Here is a 27,438-nt window from a genome sequence, read left to right as displayed (position 1 = left end):
TCTCGCTTTATTTTACGTAATTTTCGCCGAGCTTTAAAGGGGCGCGCTGTTACGTAGGACAACAATTCAGATATTCAACGGCATGTTCGTCAGCAGCGCATAGCTTCAACTATACTGTGAAAGTTAAGAATACACGGTCGTGATTGTTATAAGATTTTATGGTGTGAATATTACAGGCATCCGGTAGACACAGTCAGGCCAATGTTCGTTACGAGACTGCGTTAACTTATTATTGTATGGGAAACTCCGTTAAGCCATAACATTCTCCGCAATCCTACCACCGAAACCTGTTAACCCCCAACTGCCATAACACCGGCCGTTACAGCAACGCGCAAATACACCATTATGTTTCACAGTGTTTCAGTTATTTGAATCTTTCGTTACGCTGCACTAAGTCGAATGAATGTACTACGCATCAGATTTGTGCCCTTGCATTATTTCTACCCTTAGTCGTCGCCTTATACTTTCCCCTGCAACTTGAATAAGTAATTGAATTTCCCGCGGTTCTACGTTGAATCGCCAGAAACGTTTCATCTGTTACGTTTCAACCGTTTGAAATGCCAGTTTCAAAGACTTCTGTTATGCAAAATTCCTGTATTTTACGAGATTAATGTAGGTAAATGTTTAATCTAACAGACAATTGTTAAGTCGAGAAATAAATAAACGATGGATATGATATATATGATATTTATATGATATTTGTATATGGATATTTATGCATATATGGAAAATTTAGAGATATACAAATGCGCATAATGCATAGAATCGTGTAAAATATTGGAGGTAAAATACGAGGTAAAATAGAGTCTTCTCATGGACAAATACTTGTTCACAGGTAAAATAGGTAATTCATGTTGGAGACAAATTTTCTTACTATTCTAGGTTTCTGAAAACTTAAGAAAACTCTCTACGAGAGTCGTAGACGACACAAATTCACCGAGTCAATAGCAATCGGTCAAGACTTTCGTTTCCACAGGGTGACTTTCATTTCCAAAAGTGGGAGAAAGACGTACTATCGTCGAGACGAAATAGAGAGACGAGAGAGAGAGAGAGAGAGAGAGAGAGAGGCAGAGAAAGCTAGGCGTTCATGTTCCGTCGAGGCTGGTTTATCCGTCGACGAGGAAAGGCCGCCAGCCGAACCACGAGAATTTAATAGAAGGACTTTTCAGAAAAGACAATTTTCTCTCCGTATCTCGGACGATGTACGAGCTAAGGTTCCTTGAGCAACGAGACCTGTGGAGTGGAGAAATGTAGTTGGACCTAGAGGATGGCCAGATATAGAAGCAGAAATGCCGTGGAATCTGTAAATTTGAAATGGTGAATGGCGGCCACGATAGAAGGCCATTAAGAGCGGAACGCGTATATATGCTATAATTTCTCCGATATGAAGCTTACGAAGGATTCTGCCGGTGGTTTATGGTGTTTCAATTACACACGCAATCATAGACCGTGTTACAGTCAGCTTTCGGGGCCAGGCAACGTTCAGCTTCTACCGAAACATAAACTTTCGAACAGGTTGGTTAACAGTGTTGAAGGTGAAGCGTCGATGCGGAGGGTCGGTGAATGGTGACGTTGGCTACGAAAGGGATGGATGGAAGGAGACTAAAAGGGTGGTAGAGTGGTGACGGAGGGGGCGAGCTGTCGCAAACCGCACGCCTCCGCCACTATTGGTAGCAATTCGACCGATGTTCCCCGACCGTAGTTCCGCCACTGGATTCGGCGCTATTGCCGGTGGCATTGTAATTGGCTGTCAAATGAGAGCGCGACCTCCCTTAAATCTTCCCAAGTTGCATCACCATGGAATTAGAATGGCGCTAGTTCGTTCGGCTTGAGAAAACGAGCTGGCACCTCTTGATACGTTCTCATTCGAAACGCTCTATTTTGAAACTCAGCTCTCATATTTCGTGGAAATAATGAATAACTCGATCGAACGATTTGGTTTGTTTAGATAATTCCAACGTGGCCATGTGACAATTCGAAGGGATGAGAGGAAGATTGATAAGGAGGAAACAAAGCTACATTTTGTTGGAAGTGTTTTAATTGATTACAAAGGGAAAGTATACAACTTTTAGATTGTTAATCCATCGATGTTATTAGTTGATTAAATATAATGCAAGAGAATCGTCAAATAATAAATAAGAATTGTTGCGTGTAGCAGAGGGATGTTTGGACTTGAAGAAATTCAGAATTTTTTTGCTTAGTCTTCTATTACTCGTCCTTCTTATAAATTCTCATACTCCTGCAGTAATTAAGTACATGCTTAAAAAAATTGTTCTTTCTGATATGCATTCCATTGGTAGGCAACGTCGAAGAACCATCATACAATATGCATAGTTTGTACTTCATCGAGCAAGAACGTGGAAGATCTTTATTTCCCATGAGATTCGTACGTAAAACGAAAAATCCCAGCATCGTAAAATGAAGAATCTTGCTGGATTTTTTCAAAAGCACGATCACCTACGTAACAGAATATAGGCTCGATGAGATGCTGCACGTAGAATAACGAGTTTCTAGATAGTCGAGGCAAGGCATCTGCCTCGCTCGAGAAACTGTAGACAAGACACGATCAAACTTTTACCTGGCTGAAAACTTCGGACTTCAATTTTATACTAAGCACCGAGTCTCTCGCTTGTGCGAGGAAGGCTTCGTTAAAGCTTCATTCCCGAGGACGATGCTTTTCGAGAATCGATCCATAGAGAGAAAGAGAAAAAGAGAGAGAGAGAGAGAGGGAGAGGTGTTCGAAACGGAGTCCAGAAAAGATCTTCGCGCAATGACGAACGCCATGAAAACGGAACAAAAAAAAATGGAACGAGAGGAGAGGTTTAACGAAGAGGGCTTTTGACGCCGCTCAAGCTCGCTTCGACGGTCTTCTATGAAGCGTTTTGGCCCTGCGCCCTTCCGTTTAATCTCAGACAATGGCTGGTCTGCCGAAAAAAGAGGCAACCGTGGCTTGATTTCGAAAGGATGAACGAACCGCGACGAAAGTATACGAATTCTCGTGCCCACCCTTCTATTCCCACGTCGGTCTACGCGGAGCAGTCACGTTGACTACCGATTGAAGGGGATTTTTCCCTTCGAGTCAGACACACAGACACCGGACAGACCCGCGTGTATTCACAGACACAGGGGACGTTTTGTGCTCGTACTGGCACTCGTCTGGGTCTGAGCGACAGTCATTAACGGAGATGATGGTTAGGTGTGCAGTCTGCTGCTCGAAAATGATTTCCATCGGAGATACGCGGTTCGCAATAACGTTCGTGGAATATTACGGACCGGCCCTCTCTTCTCTTCTTTCATTTTTTATCCTCCTCCCTTCGATGCATCGCGTTCAGTCTCCGCGTTGCCCACGGTGTGTTTCACTCGGAACGCGTCTGCATCCTGTGTGCAATGGCTGAAAACGAGTTTGCTAATCGATTCTGTCGCGACTCCACGCCAGACACTCCTTCCGTCATGAGCCTGAAAGGTTTCCGTGACCAGGAGCAATGGAATATCGCGACTAATCGAAAACTACCCTTGTGTTCCAAGCTTCGCCCTCCGAAGAAATATCACGATTTACATCGATAACATTCCTTTGAGTGGTGATGACGAATCATTCTCTTGGGGGCTGACTAAGTGTGCGTCGATTGAAAAAACTTTTCTTCTCGCTGCTCGCAAAGAATCTGTCGGAAAAGAGTTGAAACGTTGAAACGTTAGGTGACTCGCATCATTTGCAGCATTCGTGTCAAGACTCTCGTATCAAGGCTTTTCTGTTTCGCTGGTAGAAAATTCTAGACGGCTGATAATAGAAAATAGTAAAATAGAAAATAAATTCGATAGCTATTTTATATAACCTTTTTTTATTTACTTTTTAATTAAAGTGAATTTAAAGAACATTAAATGATAGGATGTCTATGACAGAAGTATTTAGGAAAAATATTATTAATTTGGGCGCTATATCTGTTTTTGTGAAGGACATTAGGTTGTAAATGATTCATAATTGATATATCTTCTTTTATTTCTGCAATTGTTTACATTTGTCTATTTAGTTTCTCTACTAACCCCCTTTTAATGGAATTTTGGCATCTATGAACTCGTTTCTCAAATATACCAAATTACTTGGTTTTTATCCATATTTATTCTAATTATATCAACTGAACAATTAACAAGAAGAATATTATTGGACGATTGCTAAAAAATCTCATGAACTGTTAATCAAAGTCAACTGGAAGCACGATTGTGCAACCTGACGAATACCTTTTTTACCGCGCTCTTCTCCGATCCGAGAAATATACCGATATCGAGGATTTTGTAGAATAATTTACAAGGACAATTGACTAAAGAAAAGGGAAAGAAATTATTATCAACGTTATTAAAATACCTTCCGGTTTGGAAATATTTATCGCCTCATTATAACTCGATTTCGTCGGGATTGTGCTTGTAATTTAGGAGAGGCTATCGTTAGTCTCATTAATCTTTCATCGAAAGCTTATACTCTGGCTGGAGCGCTGAATTTCCGCGTTAATTATTATTACAGTAATTAAAACGCGGCATCTAGCCGTGGAAGAAGAGCGCCGGGTCGAGAGACGAAAGTTTTGAAATCGAGAAGCGGATCCGACTCGCTCTAGCGAAGCTCAGGGTTGCCTGTAATTACGTAATAAAAGGAAGTGTTTAATAATGTATCGCCTGGGTACGCGAAGGAACGTCCGAGGAAACCGGTTGCCGGGGTCGCCGGTACCAACCTGATAAATTGAAGGTACGAATGCGCTTTAAACTTTTTAATTAAAGTGAATTTAAAGAGCGTTAAAACGTTGAATGCCAGACGGTCGAGATCTTTCATTCTTGACACCCTGTTGCCGCGTTCTGCGTTGCAACAAAAATTTCAATTTTCACCAGTGGCCTCGTTTTGAAAACGCCGTGGCCTCGGTGCATCGAAAAAATGAATTCGCGGTCTCGTGTTCTCGATCGAAGAGACAGAGAGCGGAAAGAACGAAGGTGACTGTCGGTTTTCGACAAACGACAGGTTTGGATAATGAACGAAATTAAGGAACTCTTGGAAGAAACCGGCGAATGCTGGCCGCGCACCCTAGTGCACCTCGACACGAGAAACCCTTGTGCGTAACAATCGTACAGAGAAGGGGTGTGTTTTGAATGGAAGCGTCGTAATTGCAGACAGACAAAAGAAGAAACCTCGACGCGAGATATAGCCTGCTATTTCTCTTGGCGGCGTCGTGGAACGTCGCTTACGGTGATGACGTCGACGTCTCGACTGGATACGAAAGGGGTTGAAATGGTTGGAAACCATGACGCTTCTGTCTTTGGCCAGCACATAATGAGACCCGTTCGCGTAGTAATACTCCTAGTCAATCAAAGAGACTCGTCATAATGTGGCTAGGTTGAAAAACGAGATGTCGAAGACAGCAGCATTAAAGACGCGAATATATTCGAAGGAATAGTCACGTTGTATGTAGGTTTAAAGAGATGGTAGGGGTGATGAATGTAATCGTAGAGGATCGAGTTAAATCTCGGGCGTTTTTTTGAATTTTTCATGAGAGCTCTCTTCAGGATAGCTTTCACGCGTTTACTCTCTGCTGGCTTTTCACTGACTTTTCACCGGATTTACGTACACGCGTGTAAAACTAGACTGGTTTTTTCTAGGGGAACACGAGGCTATAGCTGAGGCTCATTATTTCTGTAATATGGTAGACGTTACTTTTGGCAACTAAAATTTAATTTAGGTTATCATACCTTTAGTTTTCGATGTCCAATTATTTCAAGTATTTGCGTTGTCTCTTGAAGGTAATAGCAAGAGGGAAATGACGAGAAGGGAGGAAGGAAGTATTAAAACTTAATAATAAATTTAGATAAATGTAAGTCTTTCTATATTGCAGAGTCTTGAATTTGTAATTTATGTTTCTAAATGAGAAATTTTATTTGCTAGTTACTGTAGTGGAGATCTCGCGCAAGTAATAATTAAAGTTATTCAGTTGTTAATTAACACTTGGTTATTATATAATGTAATATGACCGAGTTTGAATGAAACGATAAAATATAGAAATAAATATTTAATATAAAGAATTGTGCATTAGCTTTCGCCTCGTTTTCAGTGTACAATATTTACCGAAGGTAAACAGTGTATATTTCTAGTGGAATCAGAGAAACAAATAATTCTTTGTGCCGAAGAGTATTAAATTGAAGAAGCGAGCAACCATGATGTTAAATAATTACAAGTGGCCATTGCCGTAGAAATTGTATAAGAAAGTTATAACTTTGGCCGATTTGTAGCGCGAATATCGAAAGAAAGAAAAAGAAAAAGGAAACGAACCGATAGGAATAATCGACGAAGAAGTAGCTTTCTAAAAGAATTAATTGGCTCTCGACAGCGTTGGGATTGATCTGAGCTAGTAATTACAAACACTAAAGAACTTCGATAATTCCACATCGACAATGATCGAGCAAGAGTTAACAGACAGTAGATCGACCCGTTCATAATCAGACGCAGACAAAAAGATCTTTTTCTTTCGTAGACACTTCAAGCTACGATATCATTTTTAATTCGCAAAGTGTAGAATATAAATCATTAATTGTTCAAGTCGATTATCTTCTATTTGTATTCTGTTCTAATGCAAATGAAATGACGGAGATCTTAATAAAATCTTTCAACGTTCGTGCTGTTCCTTCTTCCAAAATTTCGTTCATTTTATCAATTTCTATTTTCTACTTGACTAAAATCGCATAAGGAGGCGAAATTAATGATACAAACATGATTCATAACATATCGAATTTCAAAATTGCTTCTTATAGAACACGAGAATCGTGAGTCGTTATGTTTCTTTCCCGTGAACTGCATGTTATTTAACAACGTTTTTTGAATACTAAATTCTGGCTGATTTTACACGTCTGCAAAATTAGCTATATCATATTGACGATAATCTAATATCTCGTCGAGCTCGTCCTCTTTTCCCAATTTGTCGTTCTCTGACTTACGAAGCCATATTCGTAGATTCTGGGAATCCAGAATAAATAGGATGGGACAGAGAGAGAGAGAGAAAGAGAGAGAGAGAGGGAGGGAGAGCTTTCTGGGATTGTGGTGCTGTTCCTGAAGGCCTATTAGCGAATCCTCTGGCCGTCTGACCGGCTGAACAGGCCAAGCACACTCGACTACAAAGCTCCTCTGGCAGAGGTTGGAATAAATGCGTTGTCTCGAAACTAACTGTCCACGTAATTGCACGCGAGTCCCTTATTTATCCCGCGACTTTGCCCGTTGACTCCGGCGCTCTTTGTGCGCGGGTACGTGAAGAGAACGCATTCCCTGGAAAAACGAATCTCTGTTCGAGCGTTTAATCAAGATAAAAGGCAATACCCTTCAAGAAAAGCTGCGCTTTGCAACGCAACGTTGGATTATAAAGCGCTTATGCATTGCAGCTCCTTTAAGGAGCCCTTCCTTCCTCAAAGCAAGTCAGTAAGGACTATTATTAAAGATTCGATAAATGCTCGCTCGGTTACTCCTGCTTCTTGTTCTTAATTTCCTGATGATAAAATAGAAACTGCGACCGAGGATTTCGCGACATGATGAAGTCGTTGGCTTGATTAGTTCCTACGATGTATCGACGTAGAAGCGATCGTTATAATTTCTCTGTGGAGTTAAGAGTCGGTTTAACAAACGATCGCGTGGTTCACATTGTAAACGAGGATACAGAGATGCAGCATTGTACCGTTAAATAAAATTATTCCCTCGTTCGAATAAAAACAAAGATCAAGAAAGGAACGTTCTCTCATCGAAGCATTAGAAACAGAAATTATTTCAAGTTTACTCTGTAAAGTTGTAAAGTTCTAATTACAAATTAATATATCGCTGTCTATATTACGGCTGTGTACATCGATGTCCAAAATGTAATTGCACGTACACGTGTTTTGTACGATTCTCTGTATCGATCATATGGAAGAGATGAAGAAACGGAAATTTAAAGGACGACTGGCTGTGAAAGAAGAAGTGGAAGCCGAGAACTGGTGATAATCGAAAACTCTACCGTTATATCAGTCTGTCGTGCTACTCTTCGAGTACGGAATCAGCAATCGTTCCCCACAATCCTCATTGGCGGGCATTGTGCCGGTAACATAATGGCCTTGAGTGGAAAGCTGTGGGAAAGGAAGTAAAAGAAGAAAAAACGCGTAGGAGAAGGGAAAAGAAAGAAATAAAGGAAGTAACCGAGCGGTAAGAAAAAAGAAAGAGGGAAAGAGAAAGACAGAAACGAAGAGGGGAAGGACGAAGGATGAAATTCGTACACGAGAAACGAACGACGGTAATGACGAGCCGAATATAGACCCCGTAAAACCCGTAAGGCTTTCCTCATTATATTCTCCCCGAGCCGCCCTCCTACATTTCCCTTTCTCACCCTCTCTCTCTCTCTATCTATCTCTCTTCTTCCCTCGTCTCAAGTTCTACCCCTCTTTTTCACCTTCTCGAGAGTAGAAACCGGGTACCGACTGTCGTCGCCCTCTCGGAATGCTCTTGGAACAGACGATTTCTTTGAATGCGGGCCAAAGATTGCCCACGGTAATAATTATTGCGGAGGCTTTCTTTTAAAAATCACCGACCTGTGAATAACAAATGAAAAAGACCAGGAGTGGGCCGGTGTCTACAAAAACGGGGTCACCGGCGAAGCTCGGCCGACCAACCGGAGAGAATGAAGAAGACAGTTGACGCGATGTCTCGGTCTTGGTGAGATCGATTTGCGACCATGGTAACGCGAAATCTCACAAAGCTTTCCTCTCTTTCTCGTTTCATCTGTTCTCGCGCCTCTCACTAGCCCTGCTCTGCCTTTGAAGTCTCGCCTGAAGTACACGCGTTTAACTCCGCGATATACGAAGCTTTCTGTGCTTTATGTTACGAATCAATTTGCAGATCCGTTGGATAGAGACAAAGAGGATTCCGCCGGAATATTTCGGGAAATTATGCCGCGATGATATAGCATCAACCGATTGGTCTGAAAGAAGTTTCCAGGGTAATAAAATATCGCGAAAGGGGATGATTAGACGAAATAATGAATCGTTTCATTGAAATGTCAATGTTTGCCTGTTAGTTCGCGAGGATTTACAAGGATTAGTTTTATAATTTGGAAAGAGCAGCCAATGTGGATCGTCGAACACGAGATATAGCATAGGCTTTGCGTTCGAAAAGAGCTCAATCAATATCTGGAATATTTCGTTCCGTAAAATGATATGTCCAGCTAGCCGCGATTTTTCGTCTGTGAAAACGTTCACTCCTGTATTTGCCATGAAAATTCGTGGTAAATATGACGCGGTAATAACTTGCGCGAAATTACAGATGCAAAAAGAAGCTGATCTGCAAATGCCATTCGAGCCAGAAAAATATAATCGGCGGTAAACGAGAGGCAGTCGGTCAAAAAACCGCGGTTTTCCACTGATCGATTTGATCGATAGAATAGTCCGTTTATATCATTGCGGAAAGATGCATTTTTCCTTCCAGGTAGTTCCGTCCGAACGAGTAGAAAAGAGAAGGAAATTCACAATTTTTCTCCTTGAGCGTATCGTTTCGCGGATAAACAGTTCTCCTTGTTTGAACTCTTTGGCTGTTAAATTAAGCGACATTGAGAATTCCTTCCATCTGAATAAAACGCTCGAATCATTATTTCTGTCTGGATTCATAACGATATTGTCTTTCGAACTACCTTCTGTCTATAGACTTTTAATTTCGTTACGATTTAACGAAGACGAATCGTTTGCTAAATTTGAATCTCGTTATGGAGGGATTTATCGAAGCCAGAAGAATTGTTTCTAACATTTAGATAGAATTATCTCACATTTTTCTGATTCTCAGCAGAGAGAGGATTGTCATTCGTAAAGGAATTTCGTACAAATCGGATTAATTATTCACGGTAATGTTTATTACATTCCTCGAGGTCAGTCTGGAGTGTTTACATGTTCAATAAAACCCAAAGAATTGCGAAAGGTATCAATTTAAAATTCTACTATCTTAGAAAAGAGAGACGTTTGCAGAGAGATGTTATCAAAGTGATACTGAAATTAAGAACTTCGAGTTAATCTGTTTGATTTTTGAGAGATTCTGTGGACTATATGAATTTATAGCACGTACCAAAAAGTGTTTCTACTTTGATTCGAATTGAACTCGTTTCTACTTTGAACTCGAATTGCTTTGCTTCGATTATTTAAAGTTGCAACTGTCCCCTTATTGCGGCGTCTCTTTCAAAAACCAATATAAGCTTTCCAAATATCTTTTTACGTTTTCTTTAAAAAAAATCACAACACAAAATTTAAAAAAATGTATTAACACGAAACATATCCCAAATGTTGTCGCATCGTCGTAATTTCGTCTTGGCGAAAGAAGAGGACGCGAACACGAGAATTGGGAGGTTGACCGGCGCGAGGCGGTGTACACGCGCGCCGAGGGATGTTTATTTTTAGGGGATGCTAGTACGAACACCAGGCGTACTTTCCTAGGTACTCACTTGGTCGTGGAAGCCGTTTGTCGAGTATCATATCATACAACACTCGACCTCTCTAGCCTGGCTACACTAACCTATCTCGAGCTAACTCAACATCGTCGAAGCCAGGCCAGCCCCTCTGAGCTACCCCCACGGACAACGTAGATACTTTGTTTGCCTAGTGCTCGACCATTACTAACCCCGCTACACCCCAGAACCTGTGTTACCGTACAATACTGCACGGATGAGCTACAACGTTGTACCAGGCTATAACCGGCGGACAATTCGAGACATGGCGGCGTGTTCACGTTGCACACCGATGAAACACACAACCCTGGGATACATGTCCGTATTTATTTATTGTATCCTGCAATACTTTTTACAGTTCCAGTTTCCCGTAATTCGAAATCAGGACGGCCGGGCTTGTTTACTGCAAATATTGGCTGCTTTCGTTTCCAGGTCGAGATACGATGCTTTTACGTAATTGATAGCGCCGTACCCCTGATGAAACATCTGTCGTGATTATTGTGTACGAACCTGTCTTTGTAAACGGAATACGATCCGAACGATGAGTCCTTTTTATCGTCTTTCTATTGATGGTTAAATATGATCTTTCGTATTAGTTGATAGCTTATGTCTATATCTTATGCTTCATATAAAACATTTGGAAATTTCGTTAGTATTGTAACGAGACAGGAGTTTCGTGATTATACTGGTAAAATATGAAACCAATTTAGAAGAGTTGTTTTCGAATCAGCAGAATGCTCGAGTCGAGCTAAGTAATTTGCCTAAGCTAAGCAATTAAGTTACGTAAATATTTAATCACCAAATTCGATTATGAATAAGTTTCAAGCGAACCACATTTGTGCCCTGTTTAATTATTTTGTACGTGCAAAATCCAAGGTTGGATTTTAAGATGTTGAAGTCTTGCTATGTTTTTGTGTATCTCTGGCTTTTCTTTTTTTTAATCCCGGAGAATGTATCTTCTGTTTATCAATTGAATCTGTAAAAAAGATACGTATAACTATTTTCCAACTGGTTAACCTTCGCAAACATCTCAACATTCAAACCGCATTATCCCTCTTTTATGAATATTTCCCCGTTTTCCAAACGCTGGCTGGACGTGCCCAGCGTTCTTATCTTGTACCATAAAAGGAACTGACTTCCCTGATAACAACTGCTTACCAGCCATCGAATGCCTCTTGTATATATTTACGATACGCTTTCCGAAACTTTTTGTCCAATCTCGACAAACTTCCGGACTCGAATGTTTCTGAAGAAACCTGACCCACATCATCTAGGAAGGAAGGAAAGAAAAAGAGAGAGAGAGAGAGAGAGAGAGAGAGAGAGAGAGAGAACGCGATACCCTGGCATGTAACAAGTTTCTTTTCGTTGATCTTACAAAATTGAGTTCAGTCTACTCGTTCCTCCGCTGGTACACAGAATATCACGATGGATTTTCCTCTTTCTTCCAGTCGCGCTAGGGATTAATATCTGTACACACAGTCCAGGTGAAAATCTCATGGGTGGAAAGGAAAGGTACAAGGAGAGGAAACTTAGTGTATTTAAGGTAACATTTCCTGCTGGTATGTTTGAGACCCTTCTATTTGCTCCTTTTCTTCCGCCATCCTTCTCTTCCTTACTACACGTACCATCGACCTAAGGCCCGAGGGCTCGACCCTCCCTCTTGACTTTACGACCTGTGCCAGATTAGGATTTATTTTAATCCTAAAGGACTGGTTTGCCTTCGTGGTTTCACCCTTCTATTCCCGTGTATACACACAGCGACGTTCCCTCTCAGGACTGCCACGATCGAGTGTTCTTCTACACGCACGAAACGATCCTTTTCTCTTCAACAACTTCGGAACGCGATTTTCTATATCAATTTATAACGGAGCGCAACTTTCACGCCCATTTGGAACTTTCTTCGTGGCGCTGGCTACGGTAACCGAAAGGTTCGCTGGAAACTAGGACACATATTTTTTCTTACGAAAATGAGATCACTATTTATTTCGAGGATCCTTTTTAAATTGAAAATGCAATCTTGTACTTGCATATAATCCATGGATAAAGCGTATGATGGTAGTATACTGTAATTCCAAGTATAATACACGGTGTATTTTTATATTTAATAGAGAAGACTTTTTATTGAATTTTCTATCTTCATTCGCGTCTATGTTTAGACCGACTAAAGAGATTTCTAACTCTTTGCCCGAACGGTATTTCAATTTGCCTATTTCCTTTGTATGCCAAAGGGTACTGTATCTTTACTGTTGATATTAATAGCTAGCTACTATCGATATTAACCGATAAATAAATAAATACAAGGTATTTGCTTTACAATAATTAGTTGGTAGGAATTTTAAAAATTTCGAAATAGTTTTACAATTACTTGTACCGTTTTTTCCTCAAATCCCTCGATATCTGAAATGAATATTCATGTTTGCGATTAGTTGTTCTATTTTACGAGAAATAGCGTGTACCTGAATAGCGTGTGTCAGACAAACAGAGTATCAGAGGCATTTATATCCGGTTCGTCTAATTTATGCACGCGCGCCAGGTACCACGAGTTTTGCGTTTTTCCTTTTCCCTGATTCCTTTCATCGAGGCAAATGAAACGGTCTCGCATCGGTTCCATCTATTCCCGACATTGTTCGAAATTCACCGATCACGAGGCCGTGTGCCGTTGCTCCTTTGAACGTGGTGCATCTCCCCGAAGGTTTTATAGGAAATCGATATCGGGACGCGTGGAATGTTCGTTTCAAAGGTATGATCGACGGCGGGGGAGGCACGCGTGGACAGGCTGACGAAAAACAGAGAGGTCGACAACAAACGACGACGACCGAAAACAGAAGAGGTGGAGAAGGAAAAGAGGGGTGGGGGGAAACACAAGGAAAGAGGAAAAACGGGAAAATAAACTGCCGTAAAGTCGTGCGATCAATCACGTGCCGCGCTAGACCGCGCGTAATCTTCGTTAGAATAAATAAATCCAGTCACGTAGAATACACGCGTGTTGCACGCTGTTACAAACGAGTCCAAAGTGAACGACGATGACTACAGAGGGTCGAAAAAAAAGTAGCGTGTCACGCTTATTAGAGGCAAGAGAGAACGTTCACGGCAATTCCATTTAGTCGATTCGATTTCCAGCTTGGTTACGTTCCGGTGTTCGGTGCTAAATTCACGATTAATGAAATAACCTGGGTATCTTTGAACCAGTGCTGACTGGTCGTCTGTATTCATCGGCCCCATAGTTTATTTTACACGAACTATGCGACCATTAATTACATTGAACAAACGCGTGTAAACGTCCGTCCCACTTATGCGAATAGTTTCATTTTACGGGAGCCAGCCTGCGGTGGCTTGTTTGCCGCGTAAAATATCCGTAACTAGACTCTGATCTTCATCCGCCTCGCTAACCAACGGCCTGTAATTTATTTCGTCGACTATCGATCGTTTACTTTGACTATTGTTATAAATAAGCTGCGATTGTTCACGTATATCCATATCTTTTTGAATGAAACTAGAGAAATGCAAGCTCAGGGGAGATTCGTTGTAGCGGTACTGTATTTGGATATTTTGTATATTTTGTAAAATGCTGGTGTTTCTCGTATTTCTTGCTTCCTTTTTTTAAAGTTTCTTTTTCTGAACTTTCTTTCTCATCTTCATAGTTCGGTCACGCCCTGCTGCTAAACTTCAAGTGGTAAATGTATACACGTCCATAGTCTACATTTATGTGGTTCCTCTGAAACTGCGACTTGCAAATTCACTTTACAGACGACATTTACCCAAGATCGTGCTAATTGATAGACGTACGGCGAGTTGATTGGACCGACACGTATTAATTGATGTATAACGATCGATACGATAAGAGCCATTTACTGATATTCGCTGTCAGTAAATAGCAGTGTGACGTGTGTAACTACGTACACGTAGCGCGACAACGTTAAAGGGGGTTAACAATGTTTAGAGTACGTTAGAAGACAGTTGTTTGGGAGAATGGGGCGGCGTTGAAATTGAATTTTCAATACGCTAAATATTCACGAACACGATGACGCATTTCCATAACCGGGGACTGTACACGCGTCGAACATAACTTTTCCATTTTCCATTTGCCCGGCCTTTCGTTCGCTTCGACACACGGATGATTGATCGATTACCGATGGAAAGCGAAAGTGATGCAACGAAAACGAAAGAAAAAGATTTGCAGAATAGATGCAGCCAGAAGATGAGTTACAGTATGAGAAAGATGATAGCAACAGGCTCCGAGTAGTAGGAATGCACACCTGACACTACGAGTATTCTTCGTAGTGCTTTATATTCAAAACAGCATCGACAAAGAAACAAAAAATTCCTATGAATCTTGAAACGAAGCATTCTCTTCCTTTTCCTTTGGTATATTCATAGTCGCGATTTCCTTCTGATTCGCGCTTGTATGTGCAGCACACGTATGTATCTCACGATGGGGAATACGCCTTACCTATACGTATCCACTACTACAGTGACTAGATCCAGATAGATCCGCAACCTCAACATTTATGCAGCCCGCAAAGCCCACGTCGAGTTGGCGCTTTAGCGTTGCTTAACATTAACATCAACACGAGTGCATGAAAGTGGCTGGTGTTCCCGAAGGAATCGAATAACGGAGAAGCGTGGAGGTGCAAACGCATCGCGAGATTTGTCGAACGAAAAGGAAATTTCAAAGGAGCCGTGGCTGCGTTCGAGGGCAGAACGCTCGACCAATGTCGAGTTTCTGTTCCGATCCACGCGACGACTTTATAAATTTATATTGTGAATAAATCTGAATTCGAAAGCGATAGACGTCGAAGAAGTTGTAGTAGACATTCCGTGATGATCGAGGAAAAAGGGCCGTGCTTAAAGGCGAGCAAGAGGGAAGGGCGACACGAGGAAACGCAAGGGAGAAAGAGGAAGCGTAGGAATATCGAAAAAGTGGAAAGCAGAAAAGGGCCGTGCTCGTCAGACGACGCTACGAATGCAAATTTAACTTTTCCTTTCGCGCGAAAGAAGCTACGCCGATGAAAGTCGACGAGAGAAGGTTGGATTGCAGACGTTGCTGGATAAGGCCGTGGAAAAACGACGGCGAGGCTGAGTCGACACCACGAAGCCACCCCTTCGATCCGACAAGCGGAGCTTACGTAAGCGACAGTCGTGTGCTGTCTTTCAAATTATTTCGATGTCCTAGGGAAGACCGCGAGTTTCAGCGCGATCTTTCGCTCGGGAAAATTTACGACTACGGCGAACAGCTTTTCTTGCGACCGATCCGTGCACACGTTTCCCTTTTGAACGAATCGCTTGTATCCGTTCTTTGTCCCTCGCCAGCGTGGAGAAAACACGATGGACCGATTCAGGATGAGCGGTTGCTTCTTTTTAAATCATGTAGGAGAATGTACTAAAATACTTCTTGAAAACCATAAGAAAAGTAATTCAATTAATTTAGTAGAATTCACGGTCGTTTGGAAGTGATAATCGTTTACACTGTATACACGATAATTTATTAATTAATAATGTTGGTGGCTTGAAAAGATACTGGTTGCAAACGATAAAGGAGTTCTTTTATAATCTTATAACATGATGGAATAAGACGATTACAGGACGTGTAATTTATAAAACTTTATTTATTTGATGGAAAATTGTTCCTGTTATATAAGAGAGTATATTGGCACTGGTAATTTATGACTCATTAAACTTTACATCGGTTAGTTCATTTACGAAGAAGAGATCTATATTCTTTATATTTTCTCCTCTTTGTCGCAAAAATTTGAAAAACTAGAAAACACAGACAGTGGAAGCCAATTAATTAAAAGAGAAGTACAAATGCTAATTGCCGAAGTAAAGCCAGACCGACTTTATCAATAACTTTGAACAAATGACACTATTACTTTAATTAAAATCACGATACGAAACATGTGTCTCAAAGCGAGCTTTAGACTATGACCTTATACAACTCTTAATTGCAGCAGCTCATAGCTGTCTGTTATAGGACATCGATAAAACTATACTCGACCATGAAGTTCTTAATTGAGTACGTATGCACGTACACACGCATACACATATATAGGATAAACCATAGTAACTTGAATTATAGGATAGTGTGGAAAAACAGTATAGCGAAACAAGATTAGATTAGCGTTTCGAGAACATAAGACACGACGAAGAAGCGAGTTGAAAGTACTAAGCGCATAGGAAAGAGCTTTAACTTTCACGTGAGAAAAATGTTCTCGAAGAAAGTAATTGCAAGAGACGCCAGTCCGCTCTCAGAAATAGGAATAAATTTCTACCGTATGCGAATACTATTTTCACGCGGGAAAAACATTGGTTATACAGGGGTCTTACGCGAATTGCACTTGCTCGCCATTCCAGGCTGCGGAAGACGAAATAGGACGATTTCTCATCCAGAATGAAGAGTAACGTTCCCTTCTTGACCTCGTTGTTTCACGCTTTCCGAATATCGACGTTACCCTGGCATAATCGTTGTCTGGTGAAGCTTTCTTCGAAACTTGTCCAACCTATAGATGCAGCAAATCGAGAACCAGCAGTGGATAGAAGGACAAACGACAGATAAATTATTCGAAATAGCTGTTGAACGCATCTCCGATTCAGCCGCGATCTGTCTGCCAGATTCCAAGCAAATTACATCGAATTTGACGTCCGGATAATGCAGCAGAGATCAACGTGTCCTATCTAATTTACGTAACACCGTCCATCACGTTACTTATTAACGTTTATGCGAACACCAACCATTGAATTATCGAACAACGTTCCCCATCGCGTGGATAGTGGAATTTCGGCTATTGGACCGAAATGGGTCGAGTCCATTCGTTAGCCAGTTCTTTTATTTTTCGAAAAGCAACGAAACGCATCCAACTGCCAAAATATCGAGACGGAAAGCAACACTGGGAGGATTGTAACACGCTCTCTGTCTTTGTCTTTGTCTCTGTCTCTGCTTCTCTCGTTGGTAGCTGCACTCTACGCGTTCGCTTCGATCGCATCAGTCAATTTACGCTCAGGACTGTCGATTAAACCGAGCGCGATACTTTTAATGGCGACGGCTTGTTTCCTGTCTGGAACAACCATTAATTTTAGGCCGGCACCCAAGCGATATCGATAGCAGAACAGATGTCCGTACTGTTGATAAAAGCGCGTCCATAAAAGTGAGCTTTACAGGATAATAACACGTGTACACGTGACGTATGTGTATTCTCCGGCTGACCGTGGCGCAACAAATGAGTATGAACGTTTTCCAATCAAACCGGCATCAAAACCGGACCGCGGGAGAGAAAAGGGCAGAGAGAGGGATGAAAAGAAGGGAACGATCGAAAATCCAACCTAAAGAGCCGGGGAAAAAAACACAGCACTTGGATACTTGATACCCTTCAAACGATTTCCATCCGCGAGTGAGTTTCGCCATTTTCCGTTAATTTTTTAGAAATTTTACCGATGTTTTGTGATTGGTTAAACTTAGTTTCTATCGATCGGAAATCGAGGAAAGCCACTAGATGTAGGAAAAAGCCTCTGCGATCGAAATTAATCAAGAACAGCGCGATTTGACTCTCTGTTCACATTTATTTGTACAGAAATTATCCTTAACTTCAGAGTCGGTAGTTTGCCATGGACTTGCCACAAAATCCATTCCCTCGAATTTACTTTCAACCATCGAATTAACCGCTCGAAATCCATTAGTCGGCTAATCTCGTTTCTTGCCCGGAATGCTTCGGTCCTGTTGAATTTCCGACGTTGCATCGTCCACAGAAAGCGAATACGCGATACATCGAAGTATACATACAGAGAAAGGGACAGGTAGAATGAGAGAGAAAGAGAGAGAGAGAGAGAGAGGTATTCGTAAATCGGCCATATCTACGGAATTTTGCCGAAAATACGCGACCGGTGACAGAATGAAAAGCACACGGAGGTATGCCCATTCCACCGATATATTGCTCCGTGGCGACATAGTAATAGCAAACGCCGCTGTGGAGAAGGCAAAGTAAACAGGTGATCGATATTGTTTGATTTATGCGCCACGGGAGGGTGTGCGAACGTAGCGAGATCACGGAGTGTTTTCGGTGCCTGCATTTACAAGCAATGGTCGAGGTTACGCGTCCACCTAGCCACGTCTATTCACGTGCGCCAACCCCTGTGTCACCGAGCAAAATGTCTACATACACACGTCTCGCCGTACAGATACATAGACACGCATGTGAGAGACCTGCTTCGAATTTCTAATTTTCGATATTGACAAGCGGACAACGCCAGCCCTTTTCACCTCCGCTCGTCCTTTGCCGATCTACCCCTTTGGCCTGCACCCTCTTTTTCAACCGAGGCGACTGTGATTCATGCCAGCTCGCACGTACCGTTTATTGGCCACTGGCTGGTGCACGCAATAGCCGAGCAGGATTTATGAAGCGCACCTTGGTACGAGCCGTGCCATGGACCGCGCGAGACGAATTTTAAGGGAAACGAGCCGCGAACTTTCCGCGAAAGTTGTGATAAAGAACCTGCCCTTAGTGGCGAGCTTTTCTTAGAATCTATCGGCGAACTTTGAAGATCCCTTAATGAAGACATTGTACACGATCGGCGAGACCATTAGGAATAGCAATTTGAAGGGCGAAGTAATTCACACCGGTGAAAATATCGTTAAAAAGCTCAGGATAGCAGACTGATGAAATTTACGAAAATTGCGATTGAAGGAGATTCGTCCTGTGAAAAGAATTGTAAAAAATCGTTAAATAATTATATAACAAAATAGATAAATATATATATGTACATATATAATAAAATAGAGCAATGCTCGTAAGCATTTAGATTTAAGAAGACTCGTCGCTGTATAAAATGAATTGTAAAGAGAAACAGCGCAACAGAGTGGGGTTACTTAGGAAAATTTCAATTCGGAAAAATTCACCCTTTGAAGAATTACAAAGCACTATAAAGGAATACGAAAGAAGATGGCAAAGATATCTAAACTTAAATTTAAAGAGTCCCTTGAAGACAGAAAGTAAATAATAAATACAAAGTGACAAACTAGCGTCGTTTGCATAATTTTCAATTTGTCGAGAGAACGCCTTCGATTAAATTCATGTCCGTTATGCCCATTGAAAACCCCCGAATTCCGTTTCTATATCGAAAACACGAAACGTGCGAAGTGCTCCTATGTATAATTTAAAAGTTTGGGAACGGTATTATTCCATCACGACGATTCCGTGGCGTGGTGCAACGAACGTCGAATACAGAGGATGGCGAATATTTGGCCGACTCTCAGAATAGTTGAATGATAAAGGTGAAAATGGTAGGGATGATCGAGTGCAACGAGGGTTGTAAAGGCGCGAGAGAATGCACCAGGCTGCAGGCTAGAACGAGATCTCTCCAGGATATATGGGCATGGAGGAAAAAGACGTCGTTACCAGGAGCTCATTAACGGGGAACTATCCCCAAGACAGCACCTAGTCGTACCTTCCAGTCGAGCTACTGGTGGAAGCTTTTGGAGGGTGTAGCCCGCGCGTTAGGCTGCGAGGAAACTGCGCAGCTCCGATACTAATTAGTCCATCGGTTCGATCGTTCACTGGTAGAAGCTTCTCTCGCGTTTACCTTCTCTTGTTTTTTTTTCGCCTGACTTCTTTTCGTTACATCCTGTTCTCATTTTTCTTCGAGTTTCTCATTGGAACTTGGTCGCCGACGAAGGTGAAGTAAAATCGTGGCACGACGAATTTACACGAGAACGAGGGCAGAAGTTTGTTCGAAAGAGCTTCCAGTCTTTCGCTTCTTTCTCATTTTATTTTTGCTTCTGTCCTCTTTGTTTCTTTCCAAGTTCTTTATTTCTGTCTCCTTTTCTAACGTTTTCGTTCAGACTTTTGCACGAGAGTAGGCGAAATTTGGACTCTTGCCATGTCTAACTACCCGCCCCCCCTTCCCGGCCTTTCTCGTGAACGTTTCAGGTTGGCGTTCCTGAAGTTCGCCCAATTACCAGGCATTAGTCTCGTTTCATCTCGTCGGGGGTGCGAACAGCGCAATTTCCTCAACGCTTCTGCATTCGCTATTATTTCATTAGGAACAGCCGATACTTCAAGATGTGAATTACATCTGTTTTTATCGGAGGAAATTCCAGTAACCTGATTGGGTAGTCAGAAATCTGATTTACTTGATGCAGTGAGCGAATCTGTGCTTTTTAACAATTTAAAGATTCGAAGACTTTCCGTTATTTCGACGATATCGCAGTTCCATTCTTCTTGCGAAGTAATAGGTATAATTTTGTTAGGTAAAGTAACGACATTCTTATCTTAGGAAATAGTTCATTGACAAAATCGTTTCTTGCGTCACTGTTCCAGCGAGTCAACGATATTATCATCAAAATGAAAAGATACTTTGCATACGGAAACTATTGTTTTAAATAATAATACATTTAATCACATTAACTCCAGCGGAATTATCGGATATTATCAATTAGCGAAGATGTATTTGAACTTTTTTATTTATACTTGTGTCTGTCTTCGTTCAGCATTGGTTGTATTTGTACTTGGTTGTACTTTATTGACAAACAGCATACGAACATACGAGAAACGCGTTAAAAGTTATAATTTCATTGTCTGAAAAGCTATCGAAAGCCACTCCTTGCACAATTATGTAATAAATCTTGCTTTAGTCGATATTTTACATCGCGAAACACGCGATAGTATGAGTAGAATAGGAAATTTATGATAAAATATAACTGGCGAATGAAAAGTATTCATCGTGAACGAAAAATATCTCATATTGTCTAAACGCGCTAGATATCCTGATACTTATGGCGGATAGTGTATATACATGGCGTTATAAATGCTAAGCCTCGATTTCGCCGTTAACAGCGTAGCGAGTACGGATGGACAGGTAATGAACGACCATGCGAGCGAGAAGATGAGCGGCACAGATATAGGACATATAATAGCCTGGATAGTGGAACAGAGAGAAGCTGCAATCGATGGGATATTCAAGTAATGACAACGATAACGACGGTGACGATAATCAACGAGCAACACCCACGTCGAACGCAGTTCGCTGCAACGACGATGACGAACGACAGCGAGGGTGGCCATTAAATTGATACCACCTGCTAATTGGTATCTCTAATTTCTATCGGGCTGTGTACCAACCAGCTTACGATAAAATGATCGGCCAGAACCCATACGATGATTGGCGTTTCCAGCGTGGAGGAATAATTTGTTACCAACGTTTCCATCGTTTGATCTTCTCACCACTTTGTTTCACAGGATTCGCGAAGTACGATTTTCATGTCATGATCCCCGTATCACCGCGTTCGAACGGATCAAAGGTTTCATTTAATGCTGTTGCAGTTTCACTTCAAAGCATCGCTCGCAACAAACGACTTGCAACGTTCTCGCGCGACTAACACCTCAACATCGTTCCATTTCCCAGCGTCTCAGCGCCGTCGTACTTTTATCCCCGGCCGTCAGTCAATGTTTGTCGCGCATCTGCCTCGTAGAATGTACGAAATAAAATTGAGGCAAACCGATCTGCCTCCCTTAAACTGATTGACACGCTCGACTGCGCCCGTGGATCTTGCGAAAGCCTGCGAAAGAGGCGAAATAAGAAAAGCGCGAAAATAAGACGATGGCGCCTAGATAAGTACAAGTGGAAAACCCACATCGCAGGCGTTTGTAAATCGAGTTTACCAACGACGAACGGTTCCCATCATTTCCACCCCTTCCATTTCCACCCCTTCCATTTCCACCGTTGCACTCTCCAACCCTCTATTTCGCCGCATCGTCTCAAATGTACATTGCGTGGTAGACCTTTTATCCCGAGAAATTACCTTGAATGGTTGAGAAAATCATCGTTCCACGGGGCGGATAGGAGGCTTCTCCATTTTCTTCGTCAACGGTTGGGACGCTTCGTCGCTCGCAACCCTCCGCACGGAATCGCGACACGACTTGCCTGCGTATCGAGGCCGCAACAGTCGTTTCCTCGACGCCGTTTAGAAAATGCCTGCACGTACGTTGCGGCACCCCCGCGAGGGGTTGAGACACGCTGCGCCACGAAAGGGAGACACGAACAGGAAATATTCCCTGCCTCGAGGAAATTCTTCGTATCCCCGGGAAAATTCGTTCGACTCCCAGCTGCGCTCTACATTTCTTCTTCTTCCGCGTCTTCTACCCTTACCTCCCACCATTTCGCCGTGTTAAACTGCTACGTGCCCTTTATCCGATGTTAAGGCGTTTCTGTTTTCCTTTTTTCCTATCCCTCCTCTCTTTCTTTCGAAAGCTTGTTTGATTCAAGAGCACCGGAATCTCCGGAGAATCTTGAAACGAATAACGTTGCCGGATTAATAGGAGATGAAGATCGCAGTTGGAGGTGCACGTAGCGATTCAAAGGGCCGCCTTTCCAGGCCACTTTCCAGGTCGCTTTCGGGTTGGCCTAAGCAGAAAATGGCAAGTCCTTCTGACTTTGAAAGGGCACTGAAAGTCTTACGCTGGTTACCACCCGGCAAATTGCGCTCCGAGATGTTTTACGTAGCGAGTATCACGAGCATCTGCTCCAAACAACCACTATCGCTTCTTTATCTGCTTTCTCTTAACCATAGATAGCGTACAAAAGGGAAGGAAACCTCGCGGGGAGCAGGTAACTCTCTTCTTGATCTTCTTTGGTAGTTCCTTCTTAAACAAGGCACGTTTATTGCCAAGCACTAACCTGCAGCTAGTATAGATGGCGCTCTTTGTTCGTCGGTAATTTCTCGTAGTCGAATCTCAGCAAAGAAACGCGGTTGTTTCAAGCTTGGTCCTTCAACAGAGACTTAAATCTTTGTCGGAACAATTTTCACGAGAGTATAGAGATTTATTATAAGAGAAAAAGAAAAATTAGTTTGAACTACTGTGAATAAGATTCAAAGAACGTTAAAGGGATCGTTGATTCGTGATCGGATGATCTTGCTAACCGAACTATGGTAAACTGTAATTCCAACTTGGGCAGCAAAGAAACTTCACGTGCAGTGGAATTTGCATTACATTTGCCCATAAAACTCGAACGATATTTATGTTTACCGGACACGAAGATTTTTGTATTCAGTCCGCCGTCTTCCCCGCTAGAAAAATATTCCTGCAATTAAAACGCTGCCACGTAAGCGGAATGCTTAAAGCGCAGCGCCGCCACCCAGAAAGCACGTTCCTTCTATTCGCAGATTTCTCGCCTCGTTGTACTTTAATAGGGATAAAATTCCGCGATAACACGTACAGCACGTAACATCCTTGTTCTCCACCGTGTAATCTCAGCGCCGAGAGGCGAGTTCGAAACTATAAGATGTCCGTGGCTGACTTACGAAGATATTCGACCCCGTGGGGCAATGGCTGGCGTAAGGGCTGGAATATATTTAATTTTCCCCGGTGGAGCTAGTTCGCTAGATGTAAAAGGCGCGAGATGATAACTGACCTATTCCTCTTCTTTTTCGTAGAAAAGATTACGCGACGATAAAGAATGCTCGTGTACGAAATTTATATTTAAAAGGTCCTTCTTCGTCTCTGTCGTGCGTTTTCCCTTCTATATCTCTCTGCAGCACCCCTCGGTCCTCTCGTTTTCTATCTCTCCTGTGTGTTTCTCCGCCTCTTTCCATATCGCTCGTTACGGGTGCTCGAATTCGCAGAATAAATTCGCGGAACATCTCTGGCGTGAAACGCGGCCTCAATTCGTATCAAAATAACGCGAGTTCCACGGCGGAGAGGAATTTTCTGCATAGAGAAAAAAAATTTCACCCCGCAAATTCGAATCTCGCGGGAGAACGGATTATTTTCGCGGATTCGATCGGAAACGGAATTATTCCGAACGACGTGCTAACGTCGTTTAATTTCCGTATCGAATTTTAACGCGATTGTCTAGAAAATATTCGTCGTGGTTACGGCGCGTGATAAACATCGGCGATATCAAAATACGCGATATTCCGATTAATCTCGCGAAAGTGGTCGGTACTATGTGGGGGTTGGAAGGTCGTAAAGCGAAACGAGGAATCCTTATCGAACGTCTGATGTCGAAAACTTCTCGCAGGATCCAAACGTTTCGACGTCTTCGTTCTTGACAGAGAAGGATTGCGTCTTCAACCCTCTTCTCCTCTTCGACTCCCAGTGTGGGACTACCCTTCCGTTCCATTCACTGTGTCTCTCTGTATGTCGCAGAAGGATGCAGTGGAGAATAATTAACGAGGGTGAGAAGATCTTCTTCCCGGTGAACATACGTTTAACGAGTCCCGTCGTTGGGGTTAGAAGTACCGGCATCCATAAGCGCGCGACGCTTTCCAAAGAGGGATAACCCATAGAGGGGTGACTTTTGGCGCAGGAACGGCCGTCGTACGACCGTCACGTACTTGTGTAATTGTCGGACGGTCTACGGGAGACATTTAACGATCAGCCATAAATGTCGATAAGCGGATAAAGCTCGGGAAATTTCGGGTATTTTTCAACCGCGATCATACCCGGCTGAATTATCAGGACCACTTTATTAAATTTGTCGAACGTCTCTATCGATTCATTGCGGTCGTTAACGCAGCCAATTATTCGCCGATAACATGTTCAAATATGCCGCTGATAAAATCTTCAATTTCGATTACGATATAATCGCCGATGAATATTTTTGAATATTGCGAGTCATATATCAGATTACCCGTTTGATAGAGCGAGTTTGTATAATTTATCGGGTTTTATGTGCCTGAGTTACGATCAGCGCGAATATGATTTTTTAAATAATTTCGAATATATTTGAAATAACTCTTATTTAAAAAAAAAAAAAAAAAAAAAACACGCGATAGAGGAAATTCAATATTCTTTTTAATTTGAATTTCAGATTTGTATTAAATATGCATTATTAAATATACTTATAGTGTCTCGTCTGTGGTTTGACTTGTACTAAAGAAAAATATATGTTACACCATAGTTGTATTATTATACTTTGTTAAAACGTCAGAGACTGCTCTGTTAGATGAATAGAAATTTTATTGTACAGTTGCCAATAGATTTAACAAATGTATTATATAAATCTGTTAAATGTTACGTCCACTTCATCGACATTCTTGTTATTTCGACTTGTTATTTACTATTGCAAAATTAGTTACCTATCGATCGATCGTCAATAATGGACAATTTTATGAGAAATTAACATTCTTTTCCTTGGAACTACTTTCAATGGAACCAATCGCTAACGATAAAATTACGCAATTAGAAGAACCTCTGGATCCACTGATCTAGCTGAGGACAAATTACAGTGATTCGTGAAAACTAGGTCGATCGAATCGGATCAAGCGTGCAGCAAATCTTTTCGTGGAAACGAGAAGAAGCTTTCTCCGACCTGATGAGAGAGAATACCTTTGAAACGTCGAGACGAGGACGATGTTGGAAACGAGTAACGTCGACGATCCTAAAACTTTTCTTGAAATTTCAATGATGCTCAACCAACGCCATTTTGTTTTCAGGTGTCTTGGATACGTAAAAGAGATTTACACATACTCACGTCGTCCATCTATGCGTACACGGGGGACGAAAGATTCTCCGTGAAGCATCCCGAAACATCTGACGAATGGACGTTGAAGATCGATTACGTTCAGCAACGTGACGCTGGGGTTTACGAATGCCAGGTTAACACCGAGCCCAAATTGAATTTAGCCTTCGTGTTGAGAGTCGAAGGTAAAACTGCAGTTATGTTAACATTATCCTTACGATTAATCCTTTCGCGTGCTTGACACGTTTCAAGAAAATTTCAGTTCAATATTGAAGTGGTTACTGAGTAGAGATGGAATATCGACTATGTAGAATTAAAAAGAATTTTCTCTACAATTTTTACCATTAGAAATAATCTTCTCTTTTGCTCGTGTTTTCGTTCATGTCATATAAAATACTGATCTGGCAATAGATTTTCTTCCAATAGATCGGTAGAAAGTATTCGTAAAAAAGGTACGCGAAAGGATTGGTCATTCCATTGACAAAACAAAACCTCTATACCGTTGTAAATATTCGACTACTTCGTAATAGAGTCTAGATGAAACAGAGACAATTTCTCAATGTTTGCGTACGTGTCTACCACCTGATCGATCAGGAAAGACACTTCCGGTACCTTGACTACGCACCAGCATGAGAAAAGGGACTGAAGCTTTCCGCTTGCATGCCTGTTACCGTGAAACGTTAATATTTTAAAGAGGTCGGCCCCCCATTTCACATTTCTTTTTCTCACACGTTCGATCCAACCCTTTCGTTCGTATTTTGTATCTGACGGGATATTCTGATAAACGTGCCCTACTGGCCGTCGATTTCATCTCCTAGTACTTCTGTTATGCAATTAATTCGCCTAATTGATGGTGCTGTCAACGTCGAGCGCAGGTTGCAACCACGCCGCTACGACAACACTTTAGATTACAAACAGTGGTTGACGTTACGGCGTCAATTAAAAGTCCTCGTGAATTATCGAGCATCGTGCTTGTTCGCGTTATTAAGTATGTTCGAGTCACCGCTATAAGATCAATGGGGGTCAATATCAAACGATGTTAGCACGTTCGCGTAATTTATTTTTTGAGTATCTTTCGTCCTCATTTATTGTCTTCGTGTTTGTCTCATAAAAGTATGCGTGACACGCGTTCTATGGATTTTCGTATCTTTAAATTTCTCACAAATGCATAAAATGCTGTAGTTTAATTAGTGTTTGTGACGAAATAACCGTGATCGACGGAACATTACCAAGGAATGCTGACACGTTGTTCACATTTGCATAATTTATTTTTCGCGTATTTTTGTCCCTGTTTTCATCTGCGTGTTTGTTCCGTTTAATTATCGATTTTCGTTATCAATTAGCACTTGTATCGAAGTTCCACGTAATTACGTTACTTTATCGAGTTACAATTACTCGGCTCCTTTTTATGTTCCACGGGTTATCTGTGCAGTGCACTATTACGCGTTAACGAGCATCAATTATTTAGTACTTTACACGTTTACGGAAGTTAATCATCACGCTTTATCGCAATTAATCG

The 27,438-nt window shown here is 41.8% G+C and overlaps 1 protein-coding gene across 11 annotated transcripts in view; it reads left to right on the top strand.

The window, feature by feature from the left end:
* Positions 1-27,438, top strand: part of LOC126922588 (basement membrane-specific heparan sulfate proteoglycan core protein-like) — a 249,332-nt gene that overhangs the window by 137,583 nt on the left and 84,311 nt on the right. For all 11 annotated transcript variants that reach the window (XR_007712846.1, XR_007712847.1, XR_007712845.1 and 8 more), the window contains one exon: positions 25,894-26,104. Coding sequence is in view for 5 of the 11 variants with exons in the window: in XM_050735361.1 (XP_050591318.1) it covers positions 25,894-26,104 (211 nt within the window). In the remaining 6 variants the exon portion in view is untranslated. The remainder of the gene's footprint in view (positions 1-25,893; positions 26,105-27,438) is intronic.

Source organism: Bombus affinis, chromosome 12 (assembly GCF_024516045.1).
Source record: "Bombus affinis isolate iyBomAffi1 chromosome 12, iyBomAffi1.2, whole genome shotgun sequence".
In the NCBI taxonomy this organism is placed as follows: Eukaryota; Metazoa; Arthropoda; class Insecta; order Hymenoptera; family Apidae; genus Bombus; species Bombus affinis.
Note: the sequence above shows the minus strand (reverse complement) of the source record. Positions and strands in the feature narration are given on the sequence as shown.